At 45.7% G+C, this 23,771-nt stretch overlaps 1 protein-coding gene across 1 annotated transcript in view; it reads right to left on the bottom strand.

The window, feature by feature from the left end:
* LOC126252034 (juvenile hormone esterase-like) overlaps nt 1-23,480 on the bottom strand; it is a 126,648-nt gene extending 103,168 nt beyond the window's left edge. Inside the window, exon 1 of the mRNA XM_049952819.1 lies at nt 23,347-23,480. Within this exon, the coding sequence (XP_049808776.1) occupies nt 23,347-23,409 (63 nt within the window). The 5' untranslated portion in view covers nt 23,410-23,480. The remainder of the gene's footprint in view (nt 1-23,346) is intronic.
* Between the last annotated feature and the right edge of the window lie 291 nt (nt 23,481-23,771).

Genomic DNA, 23,771 nt, shown 5'->3' with positions numbered 1-23,771 from the left:
CCAGGTCACCATCTATGTTATACTCCCCATCCCTACCAATACTATTACCAGCCCCACCCACAATCACTAACTGATCCTCTTTAGTAAAATCCCTACATAATCCCCCTATGTTAACAGTCACCTGAGCCAACCCTGCATTAGGCTTCACAATGCTGGTGACCTGGTACTCACTCCCCAGCACTTCCTGCAACTGCTGGCCTACACCTCTGCCATGAGAACTACCTAACAGCAGAACGTTCTTCTTCCTCTTCGACTTTGCAACTGTTCTAGGCACAGTAACTACTGAGGTCTGCTGCATACTTCCTACATCTACAGCTACTAGAGATTCCTCTCCACTAGACTCTGACAGTTAGTCATATCTATTGTAAACACCAATAGTAAAACTATCTGAAAATCTTCTTCTCCTAGCAGATCTCTTGCCAACAGCCAGCTCTCATTCCCCAACCCCCTTCTCCCTCCTCATCCTATCTAGCTCCTCCTGTGCGTTTTTCAACTGCACCTGAAGGGCACAGATCTTACGCTCCTGCTCCTCTATCAACTTACTCTTGCTACATAACCTGCAGTACCAGGAGAGGATCTCACCAGAATGCCCACTGGCTTCCCCACTGCATTCCCCCCAGTGAAAATATTTCGAACAAGTCTCACACCGCAATCCACTACTCACGAACCTACGGCAAAGCCCACACTTCTCACTCATGGTAAAATTTTACTTTTTCTAAGTTCCGCTACTACAATAAGAAGATGTTAAAAACCTGACTACAATAATCACAAACTTACTCTACAAGGGAAGTAACTACTATTATTAACAGTATTAATAAACAACAAATGTGAATATAACAAAAGACTAATACAGAAAGAGAATCAAACGTCTAATGACACAGTAACGAAGCTGAAAACAGTTCCCAAAAGGTTCTTCTGAAATTATTTCACAAGAAAACACCAAGAACACCGGTTGAAGACTACTAAAGTTCCTAAATAAACCACTATACACAAACAATTAACCCCACTGAACATGCTGAAACTTCAGTGAAACATGTCAGGGAAGTAAAAAGAAAATATAAAAATTGCATCTTGCTCAAGGCGGGCCCTCTCCCTAAATAAATCTGTTTAGATTTTTGTCAGTTTTCCAAACCGCTTAACGCAATGGATGGGATTCTTCCCCATCTGGTCATGTAGCTGCCCTCATTGCCGATAGGGTGTTAAACCCTGACCTTCCTTTCATGACCATAAGAAGAAAACATCCACAAAAAATAAAAACAGAAAAAGAAATGGAGAGACCAAGTGAAAAGTATCGAACAAGAGCGAGCAGCAGTTTTCGGTTGTTTGCTGATGATGCTGTGGTACACGTGAAGGTCTTGTTAAGTGACTGTAGAAGGGTGCAAGATAACTTGGACAGAATTTACATTTCGTGTGACGAATGAGAAAGTGCTCTAAAGGCAGAAAAATCTACATCAGTGCAGATGAGTAGGAAAAACAACTGTGTAACGTTGTAACACAGTATTAGCAGCAGTATTAGCAGTGTGCAGCTTTACACAGTCACGTCGATTAAAACCTGTAATAAAGACAGCGTAAGAAGATCCCTGACAGCTCGCAGCACTGTTGCCAGCTTCCAAGTATGAAATGCAAATGGCTTCAGGCGAAAACAGTTACTGTCTGTAGCAGGGCAGTGAAGATTTAGGCTCACGGGAAGTGCCCTGGTACAAGTGCCATAGTGTTCAGCCTCGTTGCACACTTTCCTCACCGCCAAGCCACGGTGTCTGAGTGTGAGGAGGAGGAAGAAGGGAACCTGTGAATGCGCCACACATAAATGGCAGTGCACTCGCACTGGATACGACTTGGTTTTATATTTAAGATTTCTCAGTAACATAGATCAGAAATAACACAAATTTTCGGTATTATTTAAATATTTTTGGCGTGCTGAGGACATAATTTTTGTCTGCTACAAACTGTCTGCATATGGACAGACGCAGACAATTTCACAGATTTTCGCGCTCAAGATGCCACATAATCGTGACTTATTTAGTTTCATAATCGAAAAGGTCTTTTATGTATGTCGATCGAAATATTGAAGTATTTTTGCAACATCGTTATCGAAACGTGGAAACTCTACCTGAGGAAACAAACGTAGATGACATGGACAGTTTTAACGTAAAAGGAATTGTCATTAAAATGGGAATTGCCTTGCTAATCAGTCAGTTACATATGCACGTGTAAAGAGACACTTTCAACTGAAACGATAAATGGTCTCGAAAGCAGCTCAAAAACAGATGTAAGATGTTCTCAAAATGTTTAGGAACCTATCTTTGTAATTCTTTCAAGGCCACAATGAATTCTCCAAGCTTCGCCTTTTCTTTAACGGCAGTGAACATAGAGAATTGGACTGTGTTTGTTAAAATGTGCCTCTTCTACAACGTGATTTTTCTTTTACGTGAATTCTCAGTAAATCAGAAATAAGTTCTTTCTCGCCTTACGATGTGGACAGTGTGCACTTAAATCCACTTAAATGTGAGATCTGCAGTCCATTCCGGATGTTCTAATTTCCGTTCCCGCACTCCTTTTTCCTTCAGAAATTCAACAGTAATCGTTCCATGCTTGCCCCTTGACTTAACTAACATACTTTCCAGTATTATACACTCCTGGAAATTGAAATAAGAACACCGTGAATTCATTGTCCCAGGAAGGGGAAACTTTATTGACACATTCCTGGGGTCAGATACATCACATGATCACACTGACAGAACCACAGGCACATAGACACAGGCAACAGAGCATGCACAATGTCGGCACTAGTACAGTGTATATCCACCTTTCGCAGCAATGCAGGCTGCTATTCTCCCATGGAGACGATCGTAGAGATGCTGGATGTAGTCCTGTGGAACGGCTTGCCATGCCATTTCCACCTGGCGCCTCAGTTGGACCAGCGTTCGTGCTGGACGTGCAGACCGCGTGAGACGACGCTTCATCCAGTCCCAAACATGCTCAATGGGGGACAGATCCGGAGATCTTGCTGGCCAGGGTAGTTGACTTACACCTTCTAGAGCACGTTGGGTGGCACGGGATACATGCGGACGTGCATTGTCCTGTTGGAACAGCAAGTTCCCTTGCCGGTCTAGGAATGGTAGAACGATGGGTTCGATGACGGTTTGGATGTACCGTGCACTATTCAGTGTCCCCTCGACGATCACCAGTGGTGTACGGCCAGTGTAGGAGATCGCTCCCCACACCATGATGCCGAGTGTTGGCCCTGTGTGCCTCGGTCGTATGCAGTCCTGATTGTGGCGCTCACCTGCACGGCGCCAAACACGCATACGACCATCACTGGCACCAAGGCAGAAGCGACTCTCATCGCTGAAGACGACATGTCTCCATTCGTCCCTCCATTCACGCCTGTCGCGACACCACTGGAGGCGGGCTGCACGATGTTGGGGTGCGGGACCGTAGCCCAGCTTCATGGAGACGGTTGCGAATGGTCCTCGCCGATACCCCAGGAGCAACAGTGTCCCTAATTTGCTGGGAAGTGGCGGTGCGGTCCCCTACGGCACTGCGTAGGATCCTACGGTCTTGGCGTGCATCCGTGCGTCGCTGCGGTCCGGTCCCAGGTCGACGGGCACGTGCACCTTCCGCCGACCACTGGCGACAACATCGATGTGCTGTGGAGACCTCACGCCCCACGTGTTGAGCAATTCGGCGGTACGTCCACCCGGCCTCCCGCATGCCCACTATACGCCCTCGCTCCAAGTCCGTCAACTGCACATACGGTTCACGTCCACGCTGTCGCGGCATGCTACCAGAGTTAAAGACTGCGATGGAGCTCCGTATGCCACGGCAAACTGGCTGACACTGACGGCGGCGGTGCACAAATGCTGCGCAGCTAGCGCCATTCGACGGCCAACACCGCGGGTCCTGGTGTGTCCGCTGTGCCGCGCGTGTGATCATTGCTTGTACAGCCCTCTCGCAGTGTCCGGAGCAAGTATGGTGGGTCTGACACACCGGTGTCAATGTGTTCTTTTTTCCATTTCCAGGAGTGTATATAGTCTCCATACTCTCCGTTCACCTTCATCGAAAACCGTTGCAAGTTATAATGGAATTATGTGCGCGACATCATAAATTTTCTATTCACACCACCAACATCTTTACGTGCTGCATGCCTTCATATTTAATACAAATTGATTCTTGGTGTACTGAACGATGAATCCCATCTGTTGATCGTTGTAAGTCTTTACTCTTTCGCTGTCAGCTGTCACCAAATTCTTTCTGCATGATATTGTAATATCGTTTCCTAGCAAATCTGGAGTAACCGTCGCTTTTGCGCCTACATAATATATATTGAGAATTCTCATCCCTCTCTTCTGTCATTGTCATTCATTTTAAAGGCTTATGACGAAGGATCGCTAGATGCCTCTTTTTGTGCAGACATCCACTGGATCTGTGAACATCCTCCATATCACGAACAAGTAGCGAAGGGTAAACAGAGTTAACACCACGATTCTGCCGAAATGAAGAGAGGGTAGAATTTTTATATATCGGTATCGCACTTACAGGAACAGTAACACAATAAACCTAGAAAAAAGGACGTCTATTGGAGAGATCTTTAATGCATTGTACTATTGAAAGTGCATACTTACAGAACAAGCAAGTATAAATACGATTCCACCTGTGGGTGTTGGAGAAAACAGTTCCTTTATTCCCACATATATTTAGCAATAACTTAACACTACACACATGAATGAATTGTGTAGACATGAACTGCACGGAATAGCTAACAAAGGCTAAGGCAAAGAATAACTATATCACTGCACGTAAATTAACACCTCACGGAATGTTTATGAAGCACTGTACACTTGCAGGGATCGATTGTCAGAAATAGGTCACTACACACCAATTACGGCTCGATAACTTCGGAATCTGTGAAATCGAGATTGCGCTGTACGACGTGCTCTTGTTACACAACGTTGGGTAATTTCCAAGAACGATTACCTATCGAAGTCGCTGGGTACAAACGATACATATCGAACGTACGATCGTAAATCGATAATGAGACTCGAATGGCGGGCGTTGTGATCAATTCTTTGTGATCCTCATTTTTATCTGTTTCCCGTTGATCCCGTAGTTGCTCTAAATTATGTACCTCCGCGAACTATTTGTGAGTTGCTAGGGAAACCCAGACGATTTATGTCGTTAGTGAGTGGGATCTCTGGTGTTCTTGATGTTTCTTCGGCGGATTCTCTCTCATGGAAAAATCTAATTCCATGTTTATCCAGCGTAGAAAATTGTTTGACGTTTTGTCGCAAATATGGAGTACTACTGTGGGGCGGCGTGGTGAGAGAGAAGATTGTTGTTGTATAAAAGTTTGAATGTTGTATCAGCTTCTGGCTATTAGAATATTGTTAATGCTGTCTTTCGCCGTTCTCAACACTGGCTCTCTATTTAACGTTCTTGACTCCCAGAAAGCGATTTGACAAAACATGAAGCCTGTAAATAGAGTTCCTAGTGCCCACTTTGAGAAATATTATTATAGCTGCAGCTTATAGCTCTGAGGAACTAGGAGATTGTCCGGGATTTCTAATCAAAACAATATTCCAAAATATTTGGGTATATTCTCCAAATCACAAATACACACACGAGTATCCCTACAACCTAACTAACAGAACAGTTCAGAGTCTATTGCGCTGATGCAACTATAAATGTCCGAATTAAATATTGAAATGAATGCTCGCCATAATTTGATGAAATATCTCATCAAACGCCACGCTAAATAAGTAGTAGAATGTCTGTCCCGCGACGGCACGTGAAAAATACGACAATACGCACACTGAGACTAGATAATGAAAATCATCCCAAAGTTAACACTTTACTTGAAACGCTTTCCTGGTTACGCGCATCTCGAATAACATAATACGGCACCCGAGGCGGTTAGTAGCACTGATACTGGCGCTACGCGATTCCCGACACAGATGGCGTGTCATTCAGCGTCTGGAGAGAACTGGGGCCTTGTTTCCTCGCACAGTGCTCTTATATATAAAGCCGCGGTGCGGACGGCGGAGGGAACGCTCGATCAAGTCGGCTGCCTCGACTAGCCGCTGGGCTAGTAACGCACCACTTCAAGTTACATAATAAATTCTAGCTTCTCTTGCTGAAGGCCGATGAAGCTCCTAATTTATATATGCATTCAGCACGTAGATAAGTATTGATAATAAAATTTTGACGTGGCTAACTTAAATAACTTGGGCGAGAGAATTTATTTAATTGCACTGCACGCAGAATATGAGCTCTGAACTGTCCCTTTTGAGATCCGCTATCGCTATAATTTTATAGATATTCAAAAGAAACTTCTCACATATTCATTGTCATAGCGGACCTCCAACCTATTTAAATCTAAACATCCTAGCCTTAATTCTTAGCCTACTTAATCTATCTTGCTTCCTTCAGTTTTGAGACGAAAACCAGAAAATCATGAATTTACACTAAAATCTTAATCTGTGAAATCCAAAGTACAGTTTTTATTAAATCATTATGAAAGCTGAATCTAAATATAAATTTTGAAGTCTCTAGCTCTTTGCTGTTGCGCCAATTATTTTTATAGAAAAACGTCCAAATTTCGGAAATGGCTGAAGTTATCGAACTGATATTTAACACACATTAATTTAGCATTATTCCTAACATGCTAGAAAAGTTTTAGTTCATTTGCTTGATTTTTAAGGTATTGCGCAACATTTATGACGTCAGAGCTAGTTACAGCAGACTGACTGGCACACAATTGAAACTGATGTGAATTTACTACAGCGTGAGTAGGCTGCTTCCCTACACTACCAATGAGGGAAGAAGGGACTTGGTAGACCGTGGTGGTGCGAAGTGTGTAAAACTTCGTAAGAACAGTTTCGATGCTGAAATACCGTTACAATTTCATTGTGGACAATGCGGAAAACGAAAGAGTATCTGGAAGAATACATGGTTCGACTCTTTCAAATTATCCATCCAGACCATCGAATGGACTTTAACATGACGACAACACCGACGATGAGTAAGATAAGTCGTCTCCTTTGCAATTGCAAGTATTTTTGTAACGCTCTTCTTTTGTCATTGCTGTAGTGACCACCGTAAACATACTCATAACGCCCGCCAGTGGAGTTGCATGATCGATTTACGATCGCACGTGCGATATGTATCGTTTGGACCCAGCGACGTCGATAGGTATTCATTCTTGGAAATTACCCAACCTGGACACAGGACATGTGGTTTCCCCAGGCAATCAGAACGCTCAATGAGAGCACATTACACGTTATGTAATCGACCAACCGTATCATGATATTTGCAATGTATGAACCTACAAACGAGAAAAAATTATAAGACTGAAACAGAAAAACAGTCGATATTCCGTTGTAATGTACAACATGTGTAGTACCAAGCAAAGTGATGTTGTAACATACCTGTACTGTTGGGCAAATTAAAGGCGCCCGTTTCCCGGAATGGCACAGAACTGTCGTCGTTAGTCGTGCTTGCAACATTCTCCGAAAGAATTATTGCATTACAATTTCGCTGGGCCGGTAAAGTTTACCCTCTTCAACAAAAAAAATGTGAGGTAATAATTCTTTCTGGCGATGTTCCCGACACTCAGCTAAGTAAGCCGCGAAATGTTTGGTCTTTCTGTCAAAACGTGGGATGGCATATCTGAAGTCCCCACATTCTATCCACTTTCTGTGTGTGAACGGAACGATCTTTCGTATCTATGAAGTTCAGACTATGGTTCACTTTAAGGTGCTAAAAACTTTCGTCGTCCCAGGTATGATCTTTTATTATTCTGAACAGCACTTCCTTGGTCCGAAATACAACGGGCTCAAGAAGCATTTCTTCGACCCTCGCCGAATTTCATCGAACACGTAGTTTCGTACGATTTCACGGCCTTTCTTGTGTTTCCTTTTCCCAAATTTCGCTACGCCAATTCCCAACCAAACAGTTGATTGCCAACCTAACCTAGACCTATGGCTACGCCACAGCCCAGTCTGTCACCACAACTAGATTTTCTGCGAATTCATTGGCTTCCAAAACTCACAACCAAAACCGTTACATTCCAACCTAACCTAGACCTCTGACTACGCTACATATCAGTCTGTCACCACAACCAGATTTTTGATTTCACATTCGTTGTCTTCGCCAACTCACAACCAAATTGTTGCATTCCAACCTAACCTAAATCTCTGACTACGCTACAGATCAATCTGTCACCACAATCAAGTTCTTTGCTGTCACAGTCGTTGGCTTCGCCGACTCACAACCAAACTGTTGCATTCCAACCTAACCTAGACCTCTGGTTACGTTACAGATCAATCTGTCACCACAACCAGATTTTTTCTGCCAATTCAAGCTGTGCTCTTATGTCCCAGCCACAGCTTTACCACACACCTGGATATCGCAATATATTCGTAGAACAATAGCCATGTATTTGTATCAACAAAGACCATAAAAGTCACTGCTTCATTCCGAGCAATTTAATCCTAGATCACTAAACCCTCCTAGAATTTAAGATTCCAATTGGCACCAATTCGTGGTACCCGCCAACATTTTAAGCAGTACAATTGTCAGTATAGGGTGTAAAATAGGACATTTTGTACTTATTTTGTTAGTGATGTACCACCGAAGACCTTGTAATTAACTAATGCATAAACCGTAAATTATGATTTCCTTTGAATAAAATATGGAGTAGTTAGAACGGTTTAGTAACAATGTCACAATGTCGCCCGCCCCTTTAATGTTCTAAGATTAAGTTTTGTTGTTGCATCCAAGCCGTACCATACCATCGGAAATCGTGATGCGGAAACCACAACATATTCGGAATAAAACAGCCATACATTTCTCTCAAACAAGAGTAGCACTGTGATTGCTTCATTCACATCAATTTAAAATGTCGTCTTAAATCCCAGTCTAACCACAACCCTGACTAAAAAAAGGCAGAACCAAAATTATATATGAAGGCGTAGCTCTACTAACACTCCTGGAAATGGAAAAAAGAACACATCGACACCGGTGTGTCAGACCCACCATACTTGCTCCGGACACTGCGAGAGGGCTGTACAAGCAATGATCACACGCACGGCACAGCGGACACACCAGGACCCGCGGTGTTGGGCCGTCGAATGGCGCTAGCTGCGCAGCATTTGTGCACCGCCGCCGTCAGTGTCAGCCAGTTTGCCGTGGCATACGGAGCTCCATCGCAGTCTTTAACACTGGTAGCATGCCGCGACAGCGTGGACGTGAACCGTATGTGCAGTTGACGGACTTGGAGCGAGGGCGTATAGTGGGCATGCGGGAGGCCGGGTGGACGTACCGCCGAATTGCTCAACACGTGGGGCGTGAGGTCTCCACAGTACATCGATGTTGTCGCCAGTGGTCGGCGGAAGGTGCACGTGCCCGTCGACCTGGGACCGGACCGCAGCGACGCACGGATGCACGCCAAGACCGTAGGATCCTACGCAGTGCCGTAGGGGACCGCACCGCCACTTCCCAGAAAATTAGGGACACTGTTGCTCCTGGGGTATCGGCGAGAACCATTCGCAACCGTCTCCATGAAGCTGGGCTACGGTCCCGCACACCGTTAGGCCGTCTTCCGCTCACGCCCCAACATCGTGCAGCCCGCCTCCAGTGGTGTCGCGACAGGCGTGAATGGAGGGACGAATGGAGACGTGTCGTCTTCAGCGATGAGAGTCGCTTCTGCCTTGGTGCCAGTGATGGTCGTATGCGTGTTTGGCGCCGTGCAGGTGAGCGCCACAATCAGGACTGCATACGACCGAGGCACACAGGGCCAACACCCGGCATCATGGTGTGGGGAGCGATCTCCTACACTGGCCGTACACCACTGGTGATCGTCGAGGGGACACTGAATAGTGCACGGTACATCCAAACCGTCATCGAACCCATCGTTCTACCATTCCTAGACCGGCAAGGGAACTTGCTGTTCCAACAGGACAATGCACGTCCGCATGTATCCCGTGCCACCCAACGTGCTCTAGAAGGTGTAAGTCAACTACCCTGGCCAGCAAGATCTCCGGATCTGTCCCCCATTGAGCATGTTTGGGACTGGATGAAGCGTCGTCTCACGCGGTCTGCACGTCCAGCACGAACGCTGGTCCAACTGAGGCGCCAGGTGGAAATGGCATTGCAAGCCGTTCCACAGGACTACATCCAGCATCTCTACGATCGTCTCCATGGGAGAATAGCAGCCTGCATTGCTGCGAAAGGTGGATATACACTGTACTAGTGCCGACATTGTGCATGCTCTGTTGCCTGTGTCTATGTGCCTGTGGTTCTGTCAGTGTGATCATGTGATGTATCTGACCCCAGGAATGTGTCAATAAAGTTTCCCCTTCCTGGGACAATGAATTCACGGTGTTCTTATTTCAATTTCCAGGAGTGTATTTCTGTACTCTATATATTTTAATTTGTGTGTGAACAGATCACGTCTGCTACGCTCAATGTAACTGGCTAATTAGGTAACGTGCCCTATGCTCAGACTGCGTAACAAAAGCACATCGTACAGTACAATCTCGATTTCACAGTTCCCGAACCTATCGTGCCATATTTGGTGGACTTCGTATTTACACTTGCCTATTCCTCAAATATGGAGCTTCAGTGCTACAGCGCATTAAAGATCTATCCAAGAGAGGTCCTTTTCTTCTCGGTTTGTTGTGCTAAAATGCCTGAAAGTGCGATACCGATGTATAAAAATTTAACCAAGATAGTTGTGCCGAGCGAAAAATGTCGCACCAGAATACTAAATGAAATGCAGCGCTGTACCGAGTACTTTCTGGAAGGAACGAACGAAGATGTTACGGGCGGAGCCTTGTCCCGCCCATGGCCCGCACACTCGACCCGCTTGAAGTTTGGCACCCTGTGACCAGCACTCGTCTACAGAGCTGGGATAACACACAGGCGTTTCCACCGAGACGTTTACAAAATCACCATCGTTGGCCCATCCCACTGCAATGGTCAGAGATCAACATACGACGGCTGAACTATAGGCACAAGATTGCAAAGCGATATGAAATGGAACGAGCACGTAAGGACAGTAGTAGGAAAGAAGAATGATCGACTTCGTTTTACTGGGAGAACTTTAGGAAATTGTAGCGCATCCACAAAGGAGACCGCGTTTACAACACTAGTGTGATCCAGTCCTGAGTCCTGCTCGAATGTTTCAGATCTACACCAGGTCGGATGAAAGGAAGACACAGGAGCAGTTCTGACGGATGCTACTAGATCTTTTACCGGTACATTCGATCAGAACGCAAATATTACGGAGATTAAATGTTTCGTGAACTCAATGGTAATCTCTGGAGGGAATACAACGTTCTTGTCGCGAGGCACTACTGAGAAAATTTAGGGAACCGGAGTTTGAGGCTCACTGCAGAATGATTCTACTGCCGCTGACGCTCATTTCGCGTAAGGACTATGAAGAAGAGAAATTAGGGCTCGCACGGAGACACGTGGACACTTTTTCACTCGCTCCATTTGTGTGTGGAATAGGAAAGGAAATGCCTGACATCGGTGCAAGGAACACTCCGCCTTGCAGCCGGCCTCGGTGGCCGAGCGGTTCTAGGCGCTTCAGTCCGGAACCGCGCGACTGCTACGGTTGCAGGTTCGAGTCCTGCCTCGGGCATGGATGTGTGTGATGTCCTTAGGTTAGTTAGGTTTAAGTAGTTCTAAGTTATAGGGGACTGACGACCTCAGATGTTAAGTCCCATAGTACTCAGAGCCATTTGAACTCCGCCTTGCATCATGCGGTGGCTTGCGGAATATGAATCTAGCTGTATGTATAGACAATATTCAGTAAAGCCGCGACTAGTGAGTATGATGGGCAGGGGCACTATGAATATAGTGCTGGACAATAAGTTGCGAATGTGGATCTCACGGGAGGCGTGCCAGAGATAAGTCCCAGCAGTCGCACTATCCTCTGTGTTGCCGACACGGTAGTTCAGAGTGTTTCGTCAGAGAGGCGCTAGCCCTCTGTAATAAAAAAAACTGAGTAAAGGGAACAACGATCAACTTGAACGGATGTCCTAAGACGTCCGCCCAGACCAAACGCAACGAACAATACCGAACAAAATGGAAGGAAAAAAGAAAAATGGATAGAGCGTCTGCCATGTAAGCAAGAGTTCCCAGATTCGAGTTCACAAATTTTCAACTGTTCCCATTGACTTATATCAACGCCTGTATGCAGCTAAAGGTATTCATTTCATCGTAATTAAAAATTATTCTTCTTTTTGACTTTTTCCTTTCAGATTTGTATATATGTAAGTCATACAATCAAACTTGCCCTACCCGTCGTTGTGGACGATGGTATATCGGAGGCACGCAGCCGCGATGTATTTTATTGCATGAAAGATTACAGTAGTCCTCAGGCTGTACTTTACTCGTTTAACATACATGACCGATTACGGAATACACATTCCATCATCTGGTGTGTAAGGGAATCCAATCATATCCACATTGATTCAGTGAAATACGTCCATACTTGCAGAGCCGACGGCCTGTCATACCATTTTTCCTCTAAGTATAATTACCTAAAATTATGAGGAAACTATATTTCTTGTTGTACAATAAATATGAAACCGTAACGCACTAGTTCAGATGATGTCTTCTTTAACAGACAGTTGTAGACATTATCTCGACGAATTTTATATTTTACTTCACACCACTAATATGTCGACTGCTGAAGATAAATACACTACTGGCCATTAAAATTGCTACATCACGAGGATGACGTGCTACAGACGCGAAATTTAACAGACAGGAAGAAGATGCTGTGATATGCAAATAATAGGCTTTTCAGAGCATTCACACAAGGCTGGCGCCGGTGGCGACATATACAACGTACTGACATGCGGAAAGTTTCCAACCCATTTCTCATACACAAACAGCAGTTGACCGGCGTTGCCTGGTGAAACGTTATTGTGATGCTTAGTGTAAGGAGGAGAAATACGTACCATCACGTTTCGACTTTGACAAAGGTCGGATTGTAGCCTATCGCGATTGCGGTTTATCGTACCGCGACATTGCTGCTCGCTTTGGTCGAGAGCCAATGACTGTTAGCAGCATATGGAATCGATGGATTCAGAAGGGTAATACGGAACGCCGTGCTGGATCCCAACGGCCTCGTATCACTGGCAGTCGAGATGACAGGCATCTTATCTGCATGGCTGCAACGGATCGTGAAGCCACGTCTCGAACCCTGAGTCAACAGATGGGGACGTTTGAAAGACAACAACCATCTGCACGAACAGTTCGACGACGTTTGCAGCAGCATGGACTGTCAGCTCGGAGACCATGGCTGCGGTTACCCTTGACGCTGCATCACAGACAGGAGCGCCTACGATGGTGTACTCAACGACGAACCTGGGTGCCCGAATGGCAAAACGTCATTTTTTCGGATGAATCCAGGTTCTGTTTACAGCATCATGATGGTCGCATCCGTGTTTGGCGACATCGCGGTGAACGCACATTGGGAGCGTGTATTCGTCATAGCCATACTGGTGTTTCACCCGGCGTGATGGTATGGGGTGCCATTGGTTACACGTCTCGGTCACCTCTTGTTCGCATTGACGGCACTTTGATCAGTGGACGTTACATTTAAGATGTGTTACGACCTGTGGCTCTAGCCTTCATTCGATCCCTGCGAAACCCTACATTTCAGCAGGATAATGCACGACCACATGTTGCAGGTCCTGTACAGGCCTTTCTGGATACAGAAAATGTTCGACTGCTGCCCTGGCCAGCACATTCTCCAGGTCTCTCACCAATTGAAAACGTCTGGTCAATGGTGGCCGAGCAACTGGCTCCTCACAATACGCCAGTCACTACTCTTGATGAACTGTGGTACCGTGTTGAAGCTGCATGGGCAGCTGTACCTGTACACGCCATCCAAGCTCTGACTCAATGCCCAGGCGTATCAAGGCCGTTATTACGGTCAGAGGTGGTTGTTCTGGGTACTGATTTCTCAGGATCTATGCACCCAAATTGCGTGAAAATGTAATCACATGTCAGTTCTAGTATAATATATTTGTCCAATGAATACCCGTTTATCATCTGCATTTCTTCTTGGTGTAGCAATTTTAATGGCCAGTAGTGTACTACAGACTTAGTATAATTTAGACTATTTCAGCTAGAGTTTGTATGGAAATATGGGGTTAGGAGCACGCCCCATAAAAAAGCTAATTATTCTACTTAGCGCTAGGTACTTCAATCCTTGCCGGAAGGAAGACATGATGAAGTATCCGAAAAGGCTCCCAACAGTGAACTCAGTTCCTTAGTTCCTTGTTTCTGTCGACTCTTCACTCTTATAGAGACAGCACGTCTGAAATGTGTTAATTGTACTGTTCAAAAATGGCTCTGAGCACTATGCGACTTAACTTCTGAAGTCATCAGTCGCCTAGAACTTAGAACTAATTAAACCTAACTAACCTAAGGACATCACACACATCCATGCCTGAGGCGGGATTCGAACCTGCGACCGTAGCGGTCGCTCGGCTGCAGACTGTAGCGCTTAGAATCGCACGGCCACTCCGGCCGGCGATTGTACTGTCAGATATGCTAGTATAACTACACCTGCAATTGATTGTAAGCCCCAATAAGCCATTGAAGCACTCCTTGCTGCAGTATATTCTCGATTTTCACCGATTTACCCTATGGATCCAGATACTGGAGCCAAAATCCGCTGCAAGGATTAGGATGATGATATGACACGCAGTCTGTGGACAGAGTCCATTTTCTGTAACAGGCACTAGCGATTTTGTCCAGGTCATATTCCTTGAAGATTCGAGAGTACCAGATGCCACTAATCTCACGCAGCTTATATGTCTGCACACATGTAGAGATGGTTATCAAGATAACGAAAACGTTTTAATAAATCAGACAACTGTAGACTTGTGCAACATTCAGACAACTACACAGTGTGCATTCGTCCTCTAAGAGATACTTAAAACTCTTGAAAGTTTTTCTGAAGAACTTCTGAACTGTTTGTTGTATAGTTCACCACGTGAAAAAAAAGGTCTCGGATTTCTAGCCGCGTCAAGAGATTAAAATTACATGAGCTTTCAGCCAAACACTCCTTAGCCATTGTCAAGTGGTATGATTGCCAGTGGTCTCCTAGTACGCCTCTTACACGCACTAGCTACCGCCTGTGACGTCACTGGTGCTCTCGGTATCGCCATATATGGGCGCGCATTCACTCTGCGTTCGATGTGCCCGCTGCAACCGTGCCATCGCTGGTCCTATACCGTACTGAGCTGCGGGCCGCGCGTGATATTTATTTCAATGACTTCTTTAATTACACAATCCCGGAAGCCGTTAGTGCGAGCCATGACGGATGTTTCGTCAAACTTTATCCGGTGTCCGTTTTCTAAACCATGCTCAGATAAAGCCGATTTCTCTGGGTAACGTAGGAGATAAAACCTCTCATGCTCCTTCCTGCGTTGTTCCACAGTGCGTACTGTTTGTGTGACATAAGACTGCCCACACTCGCAGGGGATCTTGTAGACCCCAGGTGTTCTGAGACTTGCTGCATCCTTAACTGGTTCAGTAATTGACAGATTTTTGTCGGAGGCCTGAAGCTCGATTTGATCTTGTGTCTTTTCAGCGGAAGGCTTATCTTGCACGGCATGGAACCACAGAACTGCAAGAAAGCAGGTTTCTTTTCCTGCTCCTCCTCGGTGGTCTTAATGTGATTCTTGTTTGAAATCTTACCTACTTACTTACTTATCCGTGGTTTGGGCCTTAGTGACCATATGCTTGCTCCACACTCCTTCTCCATCGTTGCCGATTGCGGGCCTCCTGCCACCACTCGCCGGTTCCTAGTCCCATGTCCTCGGTGTCCTTGTCAATATTGCCCTTCCATCTTGTCCGCGGTCGTCCTCGGTATCCCCTTCCAGCTACAGCTCCCAGAAACACATCATGGGACCCTTGCTACATGTCCAGCCAGGTCAACCTTATTCTTCTTGTTCTTTTTGTAATGTCAGGCTGTGCGTAAAGCTCTTTTAATTCTTGGTTTTTTTCGAATTCTCCTTTCCCCTGTTTGTGAATCTATCAGAGGACCATATATTTTTCTGAGGATTTTTCGTTCGAAAACAAGTAGTATCTCTTCGTCTGTTCTCCTAAAGGTGACGCTTTCACAACTGTACATAACCACTGTCATAATCATACGTTGGTACAAGCTGATTTTAAAACTTCTTGACAGAGATCTTTTCTTCAGCACATCCTGAAGGCTAAAGTATGCTCTGTTGCTCCGACGATTCTTGCATTCATTTCAATTTCACAGTGGTTCTGATCACTGCACAGACTACCAAGATATTTGAAAGTATTTGACCTTTTGAATCAGAGACTGTCCACCGTGAGCGGGTCCCCATCTGTCTCTGACTTGCTCAGGACCATGTATTCTCAATTTTACAGTACGAGCCTATCATTCTTTTGAGCTCTTCTCTACTACCGTTGATTAATTAACGAACGTTAGCGCCGTTGTTCCTGAAGACCTTGCTTAAGTGGTTCAGCTCATGGGGTAGGTTATCTGTGTCTGACATCATTCTTACTCGACGCATCGGTGTTTGTAAAACAGTGCGCTTCTGTGCCGAGTAAATGATGGCTGATGGCGTGCAAGTCCAGATCGGTGTGGGAGGGTTTTCTATAGACGCTGTGGCCGAGGCATCCATTTCGTTTGCGGCGGACAGAGTTCTCGAGGAAGGACAATCCACTGTGTTTTTCTGCCTCCATGTTGAACTGGATGTTTCTGTTAATGCTGCCAAGGAGTTCCAAGAACTTGTCAAGTTTCTGATGTCCGTGGGACCAAATGACGAACGTGTCGTCAGCGTATCGGAAGAAACAACTAGGCTTTAATGGCGCCGTATCTAAAGCAATATCCTCAAAATTCTCCATGAAGAGGTTTGCAGATGACGCTAAATATTGATAAGTTTATCTTTCTACTCGCTAAACCACGTTTGAACATAGTTGTAGTTGTCAATCGAGGCGCTGTTATCACAGTAGAAGGACGTTATACGAAGTAAATTATTTACTATAATATACGTTCTTTCGTCTACAGCCTCACAGATCCTCAATCATTGTTTAACATTGAGAGGTAATTATGTGATCATCGATACATCGAGCATCAAAGAAACCCTTTATATGTCCAGTGGTAGGAGGCATTATTCAGATTTTTTGGGTGTATGCCCACCCTAAGAACGTTCTCCTGTAAGAAGCTACTGAAAGATGAGCTTCGAACGATATTACTATCTTCCAGTCACTATCTTCCTACCATCAACCCATGGATCAAAACTGATTCACCCCATTGATGGTGATAACTTAATGTTCTATCTGTGCAGCTCATTTCGATCTATACCCTAATGTCACCTGTAACGAATCACCTAGCGATATTGTGAATGAAACTCCTGTTACAAGACACCATGATCCTTGTTACTGTAAATTGGTATCTCAGATGATGTCTAACCGCGAATCGTATACGGTGCTTTCAACTTAGACACTATTGCTCTTGATACCCTTAATGCAGTATTATGGCAGTCGCGGATACATAGTAAACATTCTCCAATGTTCTGCCATTGTTAAAGCCCGAAAAGTCTTCAGATTAGCCTTCCTTTGGCTGGCCATCTACACGGATGGATACATTATACAAACTCTCGCAACAAAAACACTTCATTGGCTTCCTAAAATAGCGATAGAAAGTTGTAGGGCATAGAGAGATAGCATTACCATTTCAGAAAACTGCCATAATCAACACTAGTACAATCATTTGATCGTCTGTTGCAACGTAACTTCTTTACATTATTGATGTCCTAGAAACGTGGCCTAACTGTTACCTTTCGGTTGCACATTCACTGCACTACAAAGTCTATGCATAACGAACTGCAGAAAGACTCGAAAGTAAAAGTCTATGTACACTCCTGGAAATTGAAATAAGAACACCGTGAATTCATTGTCCCAGGAAGGGGAAACTCTATTGACACATTCCTGGGGTCAGATACATCACATGATCACACTGACAGAACCACAGGCACATAGACACAGGCAACAGAGCATGCACAATGTCGGCACTAGTACAGTGTATATCCACCTTTCGCAGCAATGCAGGCTGCTATTCTCCCATGGAGACGATCGTAGAGATGCTGGATGTAGTCCTGTGGAACGGCTTGCAATGCCATTTCCACCTGGCGCCTCAGTTGGACCAGCGTTCGTGCTGGACGTGCAGACCGCGTGAGACGACGCTTCATCCAGTCCCAAACATGCTCAATGGGGGACAGATCCGGAGATCTTGCTGGCCAGGGTAGTTGACTTACACCTTCTAGAGCACGTTGGGTGGCACGGGATACATGCGGACGTGCATTGTCCTGTTGGAACAGCAAGTTCCCTTGCCGGTCTAGGAATGGTAGAACGATGGGTTCGATGACGGTTTGGATGTACCGTGCACTATTCAGTGTCCCCTCGACGATCACCAGTGGTGTACGGCCAGTGTAGGAGATCGCTCCCCACACCATGATGCCGGGTGTTGGCCCTGTGTGCCTCGGTCGTATGCAGTCCTGATTGTGGCGCTCACCTGCACGGCGCCAAACACGCATACGACCATCATTGGCACCAAGGCAGAAGCGACTCTCATCGCTGAAGACGACACGTCTCCATTCCTCCCTCCATTCACGCCTGTCGCGACACCACTGGAGGCGGGCTGCACGATGTTGGGGCGTGAGCGGAAGACGGCCTAACGGTGTGCGGGACCGTAGCCCAGCTTCATGGAGACGGTTGCGAATGGTCCTCGCCGATACCCCAGGAGCAACAGTGTCCCTAATTTGCTGGGAAGTGGCGGTGCGGTCCCCTACGGCACTGCGTAGGATCCTACGGTCTTGGCGTGCATCCGTGCGTCGCTGCGGTCCGGTCCCAGGTCGACGGGCACGTGCACCTTCCGCCGACCACTGGCGACAACATCGATGTGCTGTGGAGACCTCACGCCCCACGTGTTGAGCAATTCGGCGGTACGTCCACCCGGCCTCCCGCATGCCCACTATACGCCCTCGCTCCAAGTCCGTCAACTGCACATACGGTTCACGTCCACGCTGTCGCGGCATGCTACCAGTGTTAAAGACTGCGATGGAGCTCCGTATGCCACGGCAAACTGGCTGACACTGACGGCGGCGGTGCACAAATGCTGCGCAGCTAGCGCCATTCGACGGCCAACACCGCGGTTCCTGGTGTGTCCGCTGTGCCGTGCGTGTGATCATTGCTTGTACAGCCCTCTCGCAGTGTCCGGAGCAAGTATGGTGGGTCTGACACACCGGTGTCAGTGTGTTCTTTTTTCCATTTCCAGGAGTGTATAAATAACTGCAGAGAGAATCGTACGTTGTAATTCCAGCATATCATGATACGACCTGCAAAATTCTCGTAGTAGCCTTGCAGCTGCTAAACAATAATCACGTTTATTCCGATGCGCAAATAGATTTTACCATCCCCTACACAATTTTAAAAGTTCTGATGACGAATCGAGTTATTCTAGAGTCTACTGGAGAGACTGGTGTTACGTGTACCGATCCGCTATTTGTTGGCCATTCGAGAAATGAGAGTACTTCTGTTCTTAGTTGCATGAATTTAAATTTTAAATTGTACAAAACTGCTTTTCTGCAACAGAAGGTTCAAAATGGTTCAAATGGCTCTAAGCACTATGGGACTTAACATCTGTGGTCATCAGTCCCCTAGAACTTAGAACTACTTAAACCTAACTAACCTAAGGACATCACACACATCCATGCCCGAGGCAGGATTCGAACCTGCGACCGTAGCGGTCACGCGGTTCCAGACTGAAGCGCCTAGAACCGCACGGCCACACCGACCGGCTGCAATAGAAGGAATTCATCCAAAATGAAGAGAGTGTTGGGCCAGAAGCTCCTTTATCAAACCAGAATCACAAAATGCGGAAATTCAAATTAATGTTGGATTATCGTTATTACGTAACAGGATTCATAATGTAGAGAGCTGTTATAATAATAATAATAATTACTGTTGTTGTTCTTCTTCTTATACATCATCATCATCTCCTTCTCTTCTTCTTCTACGTCTCCTTCATTTTATTTTTGTGTGCGCAGTTCCTCTTTACCATGTTTACATCTGACGCAGTTACTATAAAGAAACAATAACAAAAAAGTGTCTACTGAATTTTATTAAATTTACTAGCTGCGTACTGGCGCTGCCCATTTATGTATTCACTCTAATCTTCTGTTAGTCCGTCTCCTTCTACCACCCTGCCCTTCTACCCTGTACATCTCCTCCTTCTCACTCCCTCGGTCCACCTCTCTCTGTCCATCTGCTCCTTCCCCTTCTGTCCACATCCTCCTCTTTCCTTTCTCAGTCCATCTCCTCTCCTCCTCCCACCATCTGTGTCCATCTCCTCCTTCCCTCTCTCTGTCTGTCCAGCCACTCGTCACCCTCCTCTATCTCTCTATACACACAAGTCAAATATATTTCACATTCATTTAAAATATTTTATACGCATTTGTCCACATATTTCATCTGTATCTCTAGCGAATTTCGCCCTGGAGTTTCATTTTCACGCAGCTCATGTCTGTGGCGTCGTATTTCCTGAATTATATGTCATACAATGATGTAATTTTGCTGGTATATTCAGTGGTATACCTACATACTGTCTGCAAAAGGTGTCGCGAATACAAAGAGTAGTAAAGAAGTAGGCCCGCCCGGTTGGCAGTGCGGTCTAACGCACCGCTTTCCGGACGGTAAGGAGCGCCTGGTTCTTGGCACGAATCCGGCCGGCGAATTTGTGTCGAGGTCCGGTGAACCGGCTAGTCTGTGGATGGTTTTTAGGCGGGTTTCCATCTGCCTCGGCGAATGCGGGCTGGTTCCCCTTATTCCGCCTCAGTTACACTATGTCGGCGATTGCTGCGCAAACAAGTTCTCCACGTACGCGTACACCACCATTACTCTACCACGCAAACATAGGGGTTACACTCGTCTGGTGTGAGACGTTACCTGGGGGGGGGGGGGGGGGGGGGTCCAACGGGGGCCGAACCCTGGGATCGGTGTGGGGCGGCGGAGGGGTGAAGTGGACTGCAGTAGTCATCGTGGGGTTGTGGACCACAAAGGCTGCGGCAGGGACGGAGCCTCTCCGTCGTTTCTAGGTTCCCGGTTAACGTACCATACAATACAAGTAAAGGAGTAATAAATTAGAACGCCGAGCATCACGCGGCAGTTTAAGTGCATGAACAACGAAAATGTAGTAAGCGATTACCTGTTTTCCTTTCACCATTTTGTGGAAGGTGTCAGCGAGAAAATGTTACGTTGTTGTTACTGTGGTCTTCAGTCCTGAGACTGGTTTGATGCAGCTCTCCATGCTACCCTATCCCGTGCAAGCTTCTTCACCTCCCAGTACCTACTGCAACCTACATCCTTCTGAATCTGCTTAGTGTATACATCTCTTGGTCTCCCTCTACGATTTTTTCCCTCCATGCTGCCCTCCAATGCTAAATTTGTGATCTCTTGATGCCTCAGAACATGTCCTACCAACCGGTCCCCTCTTTTTGTCAAGTTGTGCCACAAGCTCCTCTTCTCCCCAATTCTACTCAATACCTCCTCATTAGTTATGTGATCTAACCATCTAATCTTCAGCATTCTTCTGTAGCACCACATTTCGAAAGCTTCTGTTCTCTTCTTGTCCAAACTAGTTATCGTCCATGTTTCACTTCCATGCATGGCTACACTCCATACAAATACTTTCAGAAACGACTTCCTGACACTTAAATCTATACTCGATGTTAACAAATTTCTCTTCTTCAGAAACACTTTCCTTGCCATTACCAGTCTGCATTTTATATTTTCTCTACTTCGACCATCATCAGTTATTTTGCTCCCCAAGTAGCAAAACTCATTTACTACTTTAAGTTTCTCATTTCCTAATCTTATTCCCTCAGCATCACCCGACTTAATTCGACTGCATTCCATTATCCTCGTTTTGCTTTTGTTGATGTTCATCTTATATCCTCCTTTCAAGACACTGTCCATTCCGTTCAACTGCTCTTCCAAGTCCTTTGCTGTCTCTGACAGAATTACAATGCCATCGGCGAACCTCAAAGTTTTTATTTCTTCTCCATAGATTTTAATACCTACTCCGAATTTTTCTTTTGTTTCCTTTACTGCTTGCTCAATGTACAGATTGAATAACATTGGGGAAAGGCTACAACCCTGTCTCACTCCCTTCCCAATCACTGCTTTCCTTTCATGCCCCTCGACTCTTATAACTACCATTTGGTTTCTGTACAAATTGTAAATAGCCTTTCTCTCCCTGTATTTTACCCCTGCCACCTTTAGAATTTGAAAGAGAGTATTCCAGTCAACATTGTCAAAAGCTTTCTCTAAGTCTACGAATGCTAGAAACGTAGGTTTGCCTTTCCTTTATCTTTCTTCTAAGATAAGTCGTAAGGTCAATATTTCCTCACGTGTTCCAATATTTCCACGGAATCCAAACTGATCTTCCCCGAGGTCGGCTTCTACTAGTTTTTCCATTCGTCTGTAAGAGTTCGTGTTAGTCTTTTGCAGCTGTGACTTATTAAACTGATAGTTCATTTAACAATACAGTAAAGCTGCATGGCCTCGGGAAAAATTACGGCTGTAGTTTCCCCTTGCTTTCAGCCGTTCGCAGTACCAGCACAGCAAGGCCGTTTTGGTTAGTGTCACAAGGCCAGATCAGTCAATCATCCAGAATGTTGCCCCTGCAATTACTGAAAAGGCTGCTGCCCCTCTTCAGGAACCACACGTTTGTCTGGCCTCTCAACAGATACCCCTGTGTTGTGGTTGCACCTACGGTACAGCCATCTGTATCGCTGAGGCACGCAAGCCTCCCCACCAACGGCAAGGTCCATGGTTCATGGGGGGGGGGGGGGGGGGGGGAATGTTACGTAAGGGTTTGAAATTATGTATAAAGTTTGTTGCCAGTCGCTAAGTACTGGATGAATAAAGTATGGGTATTCGCGCCTCGTGGGCTACACTGCTTCTCCACCATCAACTCCACCCCTTTAATAGGTAAGCGGTTCGCACACCCACCATGATTCTTTCCAGATAGTAAGTGATATGTGTACCAAGTTTGGTTGAAATCGGTCCAGTGGTTTAGGATGCGATGTAGAACATACATACATACAACATATACACATGTATACACGCTTATGTAGATCCATTTTTATAATTTGTATTATACTGTAGAGAGTACTATGTCGTATGATACTTTCAAAATTTTATAATACTTGGTTTCTGGGCTTACGACGTCTGGAATGTTCCCATGATTCGAAGACAGAAGGTCCTCTTGTCCCTTACCTTTGCATAACTGTTAAGCAGAAGAAGCTGAAGAGCGAAGCAACTACAGAAGCAGTTTACCATCGTGGATTCGCCAGGGTCGCGACAACGCTACTACTAGTGAGGATTAAGGGGACACCATCTATAAGGGTTTGCCACAGCTGGGGTAATATCTGCCAGCCTGCTAGAGGGCTGGAGACGTGCGTCATTGTGTATTATTGGTTTGCGTCCTTGTGTCCTATTAGTTCAGATGCTGCTATTGTCCGTAACTCGACGCCACTTAAAAGCATCTCTGTAACATGGGTTTGATCAAACCAACTCGTGAATCAAGGCCTTCGAAATGCGTCAGTAATGTGATATTTACTCAGTTGCTGCAACAGACACAAACAGGGCGGAAGAGTAAGTAAGTGATGTTTTGACGTTTTCGTGATAATCTCGTTGCAATT

The sequence above is a fragment of the Schistocerca nitens genome, chromosome 4, assembly GCF_023898315.1.
Source record: "Schistocerca nitens isolate TAMUIC-IGC-003100 chromosome 4, iqSchNite1.1, whole genome shotgun sequence".
NCBI lineage: Eukaryota > Metazoa > Arthropoda > Insecta > Orthoptera > Acrididae > Schistocerca > Schistocerca nitens.
This window is presented reverse-complemented; position numbering and strand designations above follow the sequence as displayed.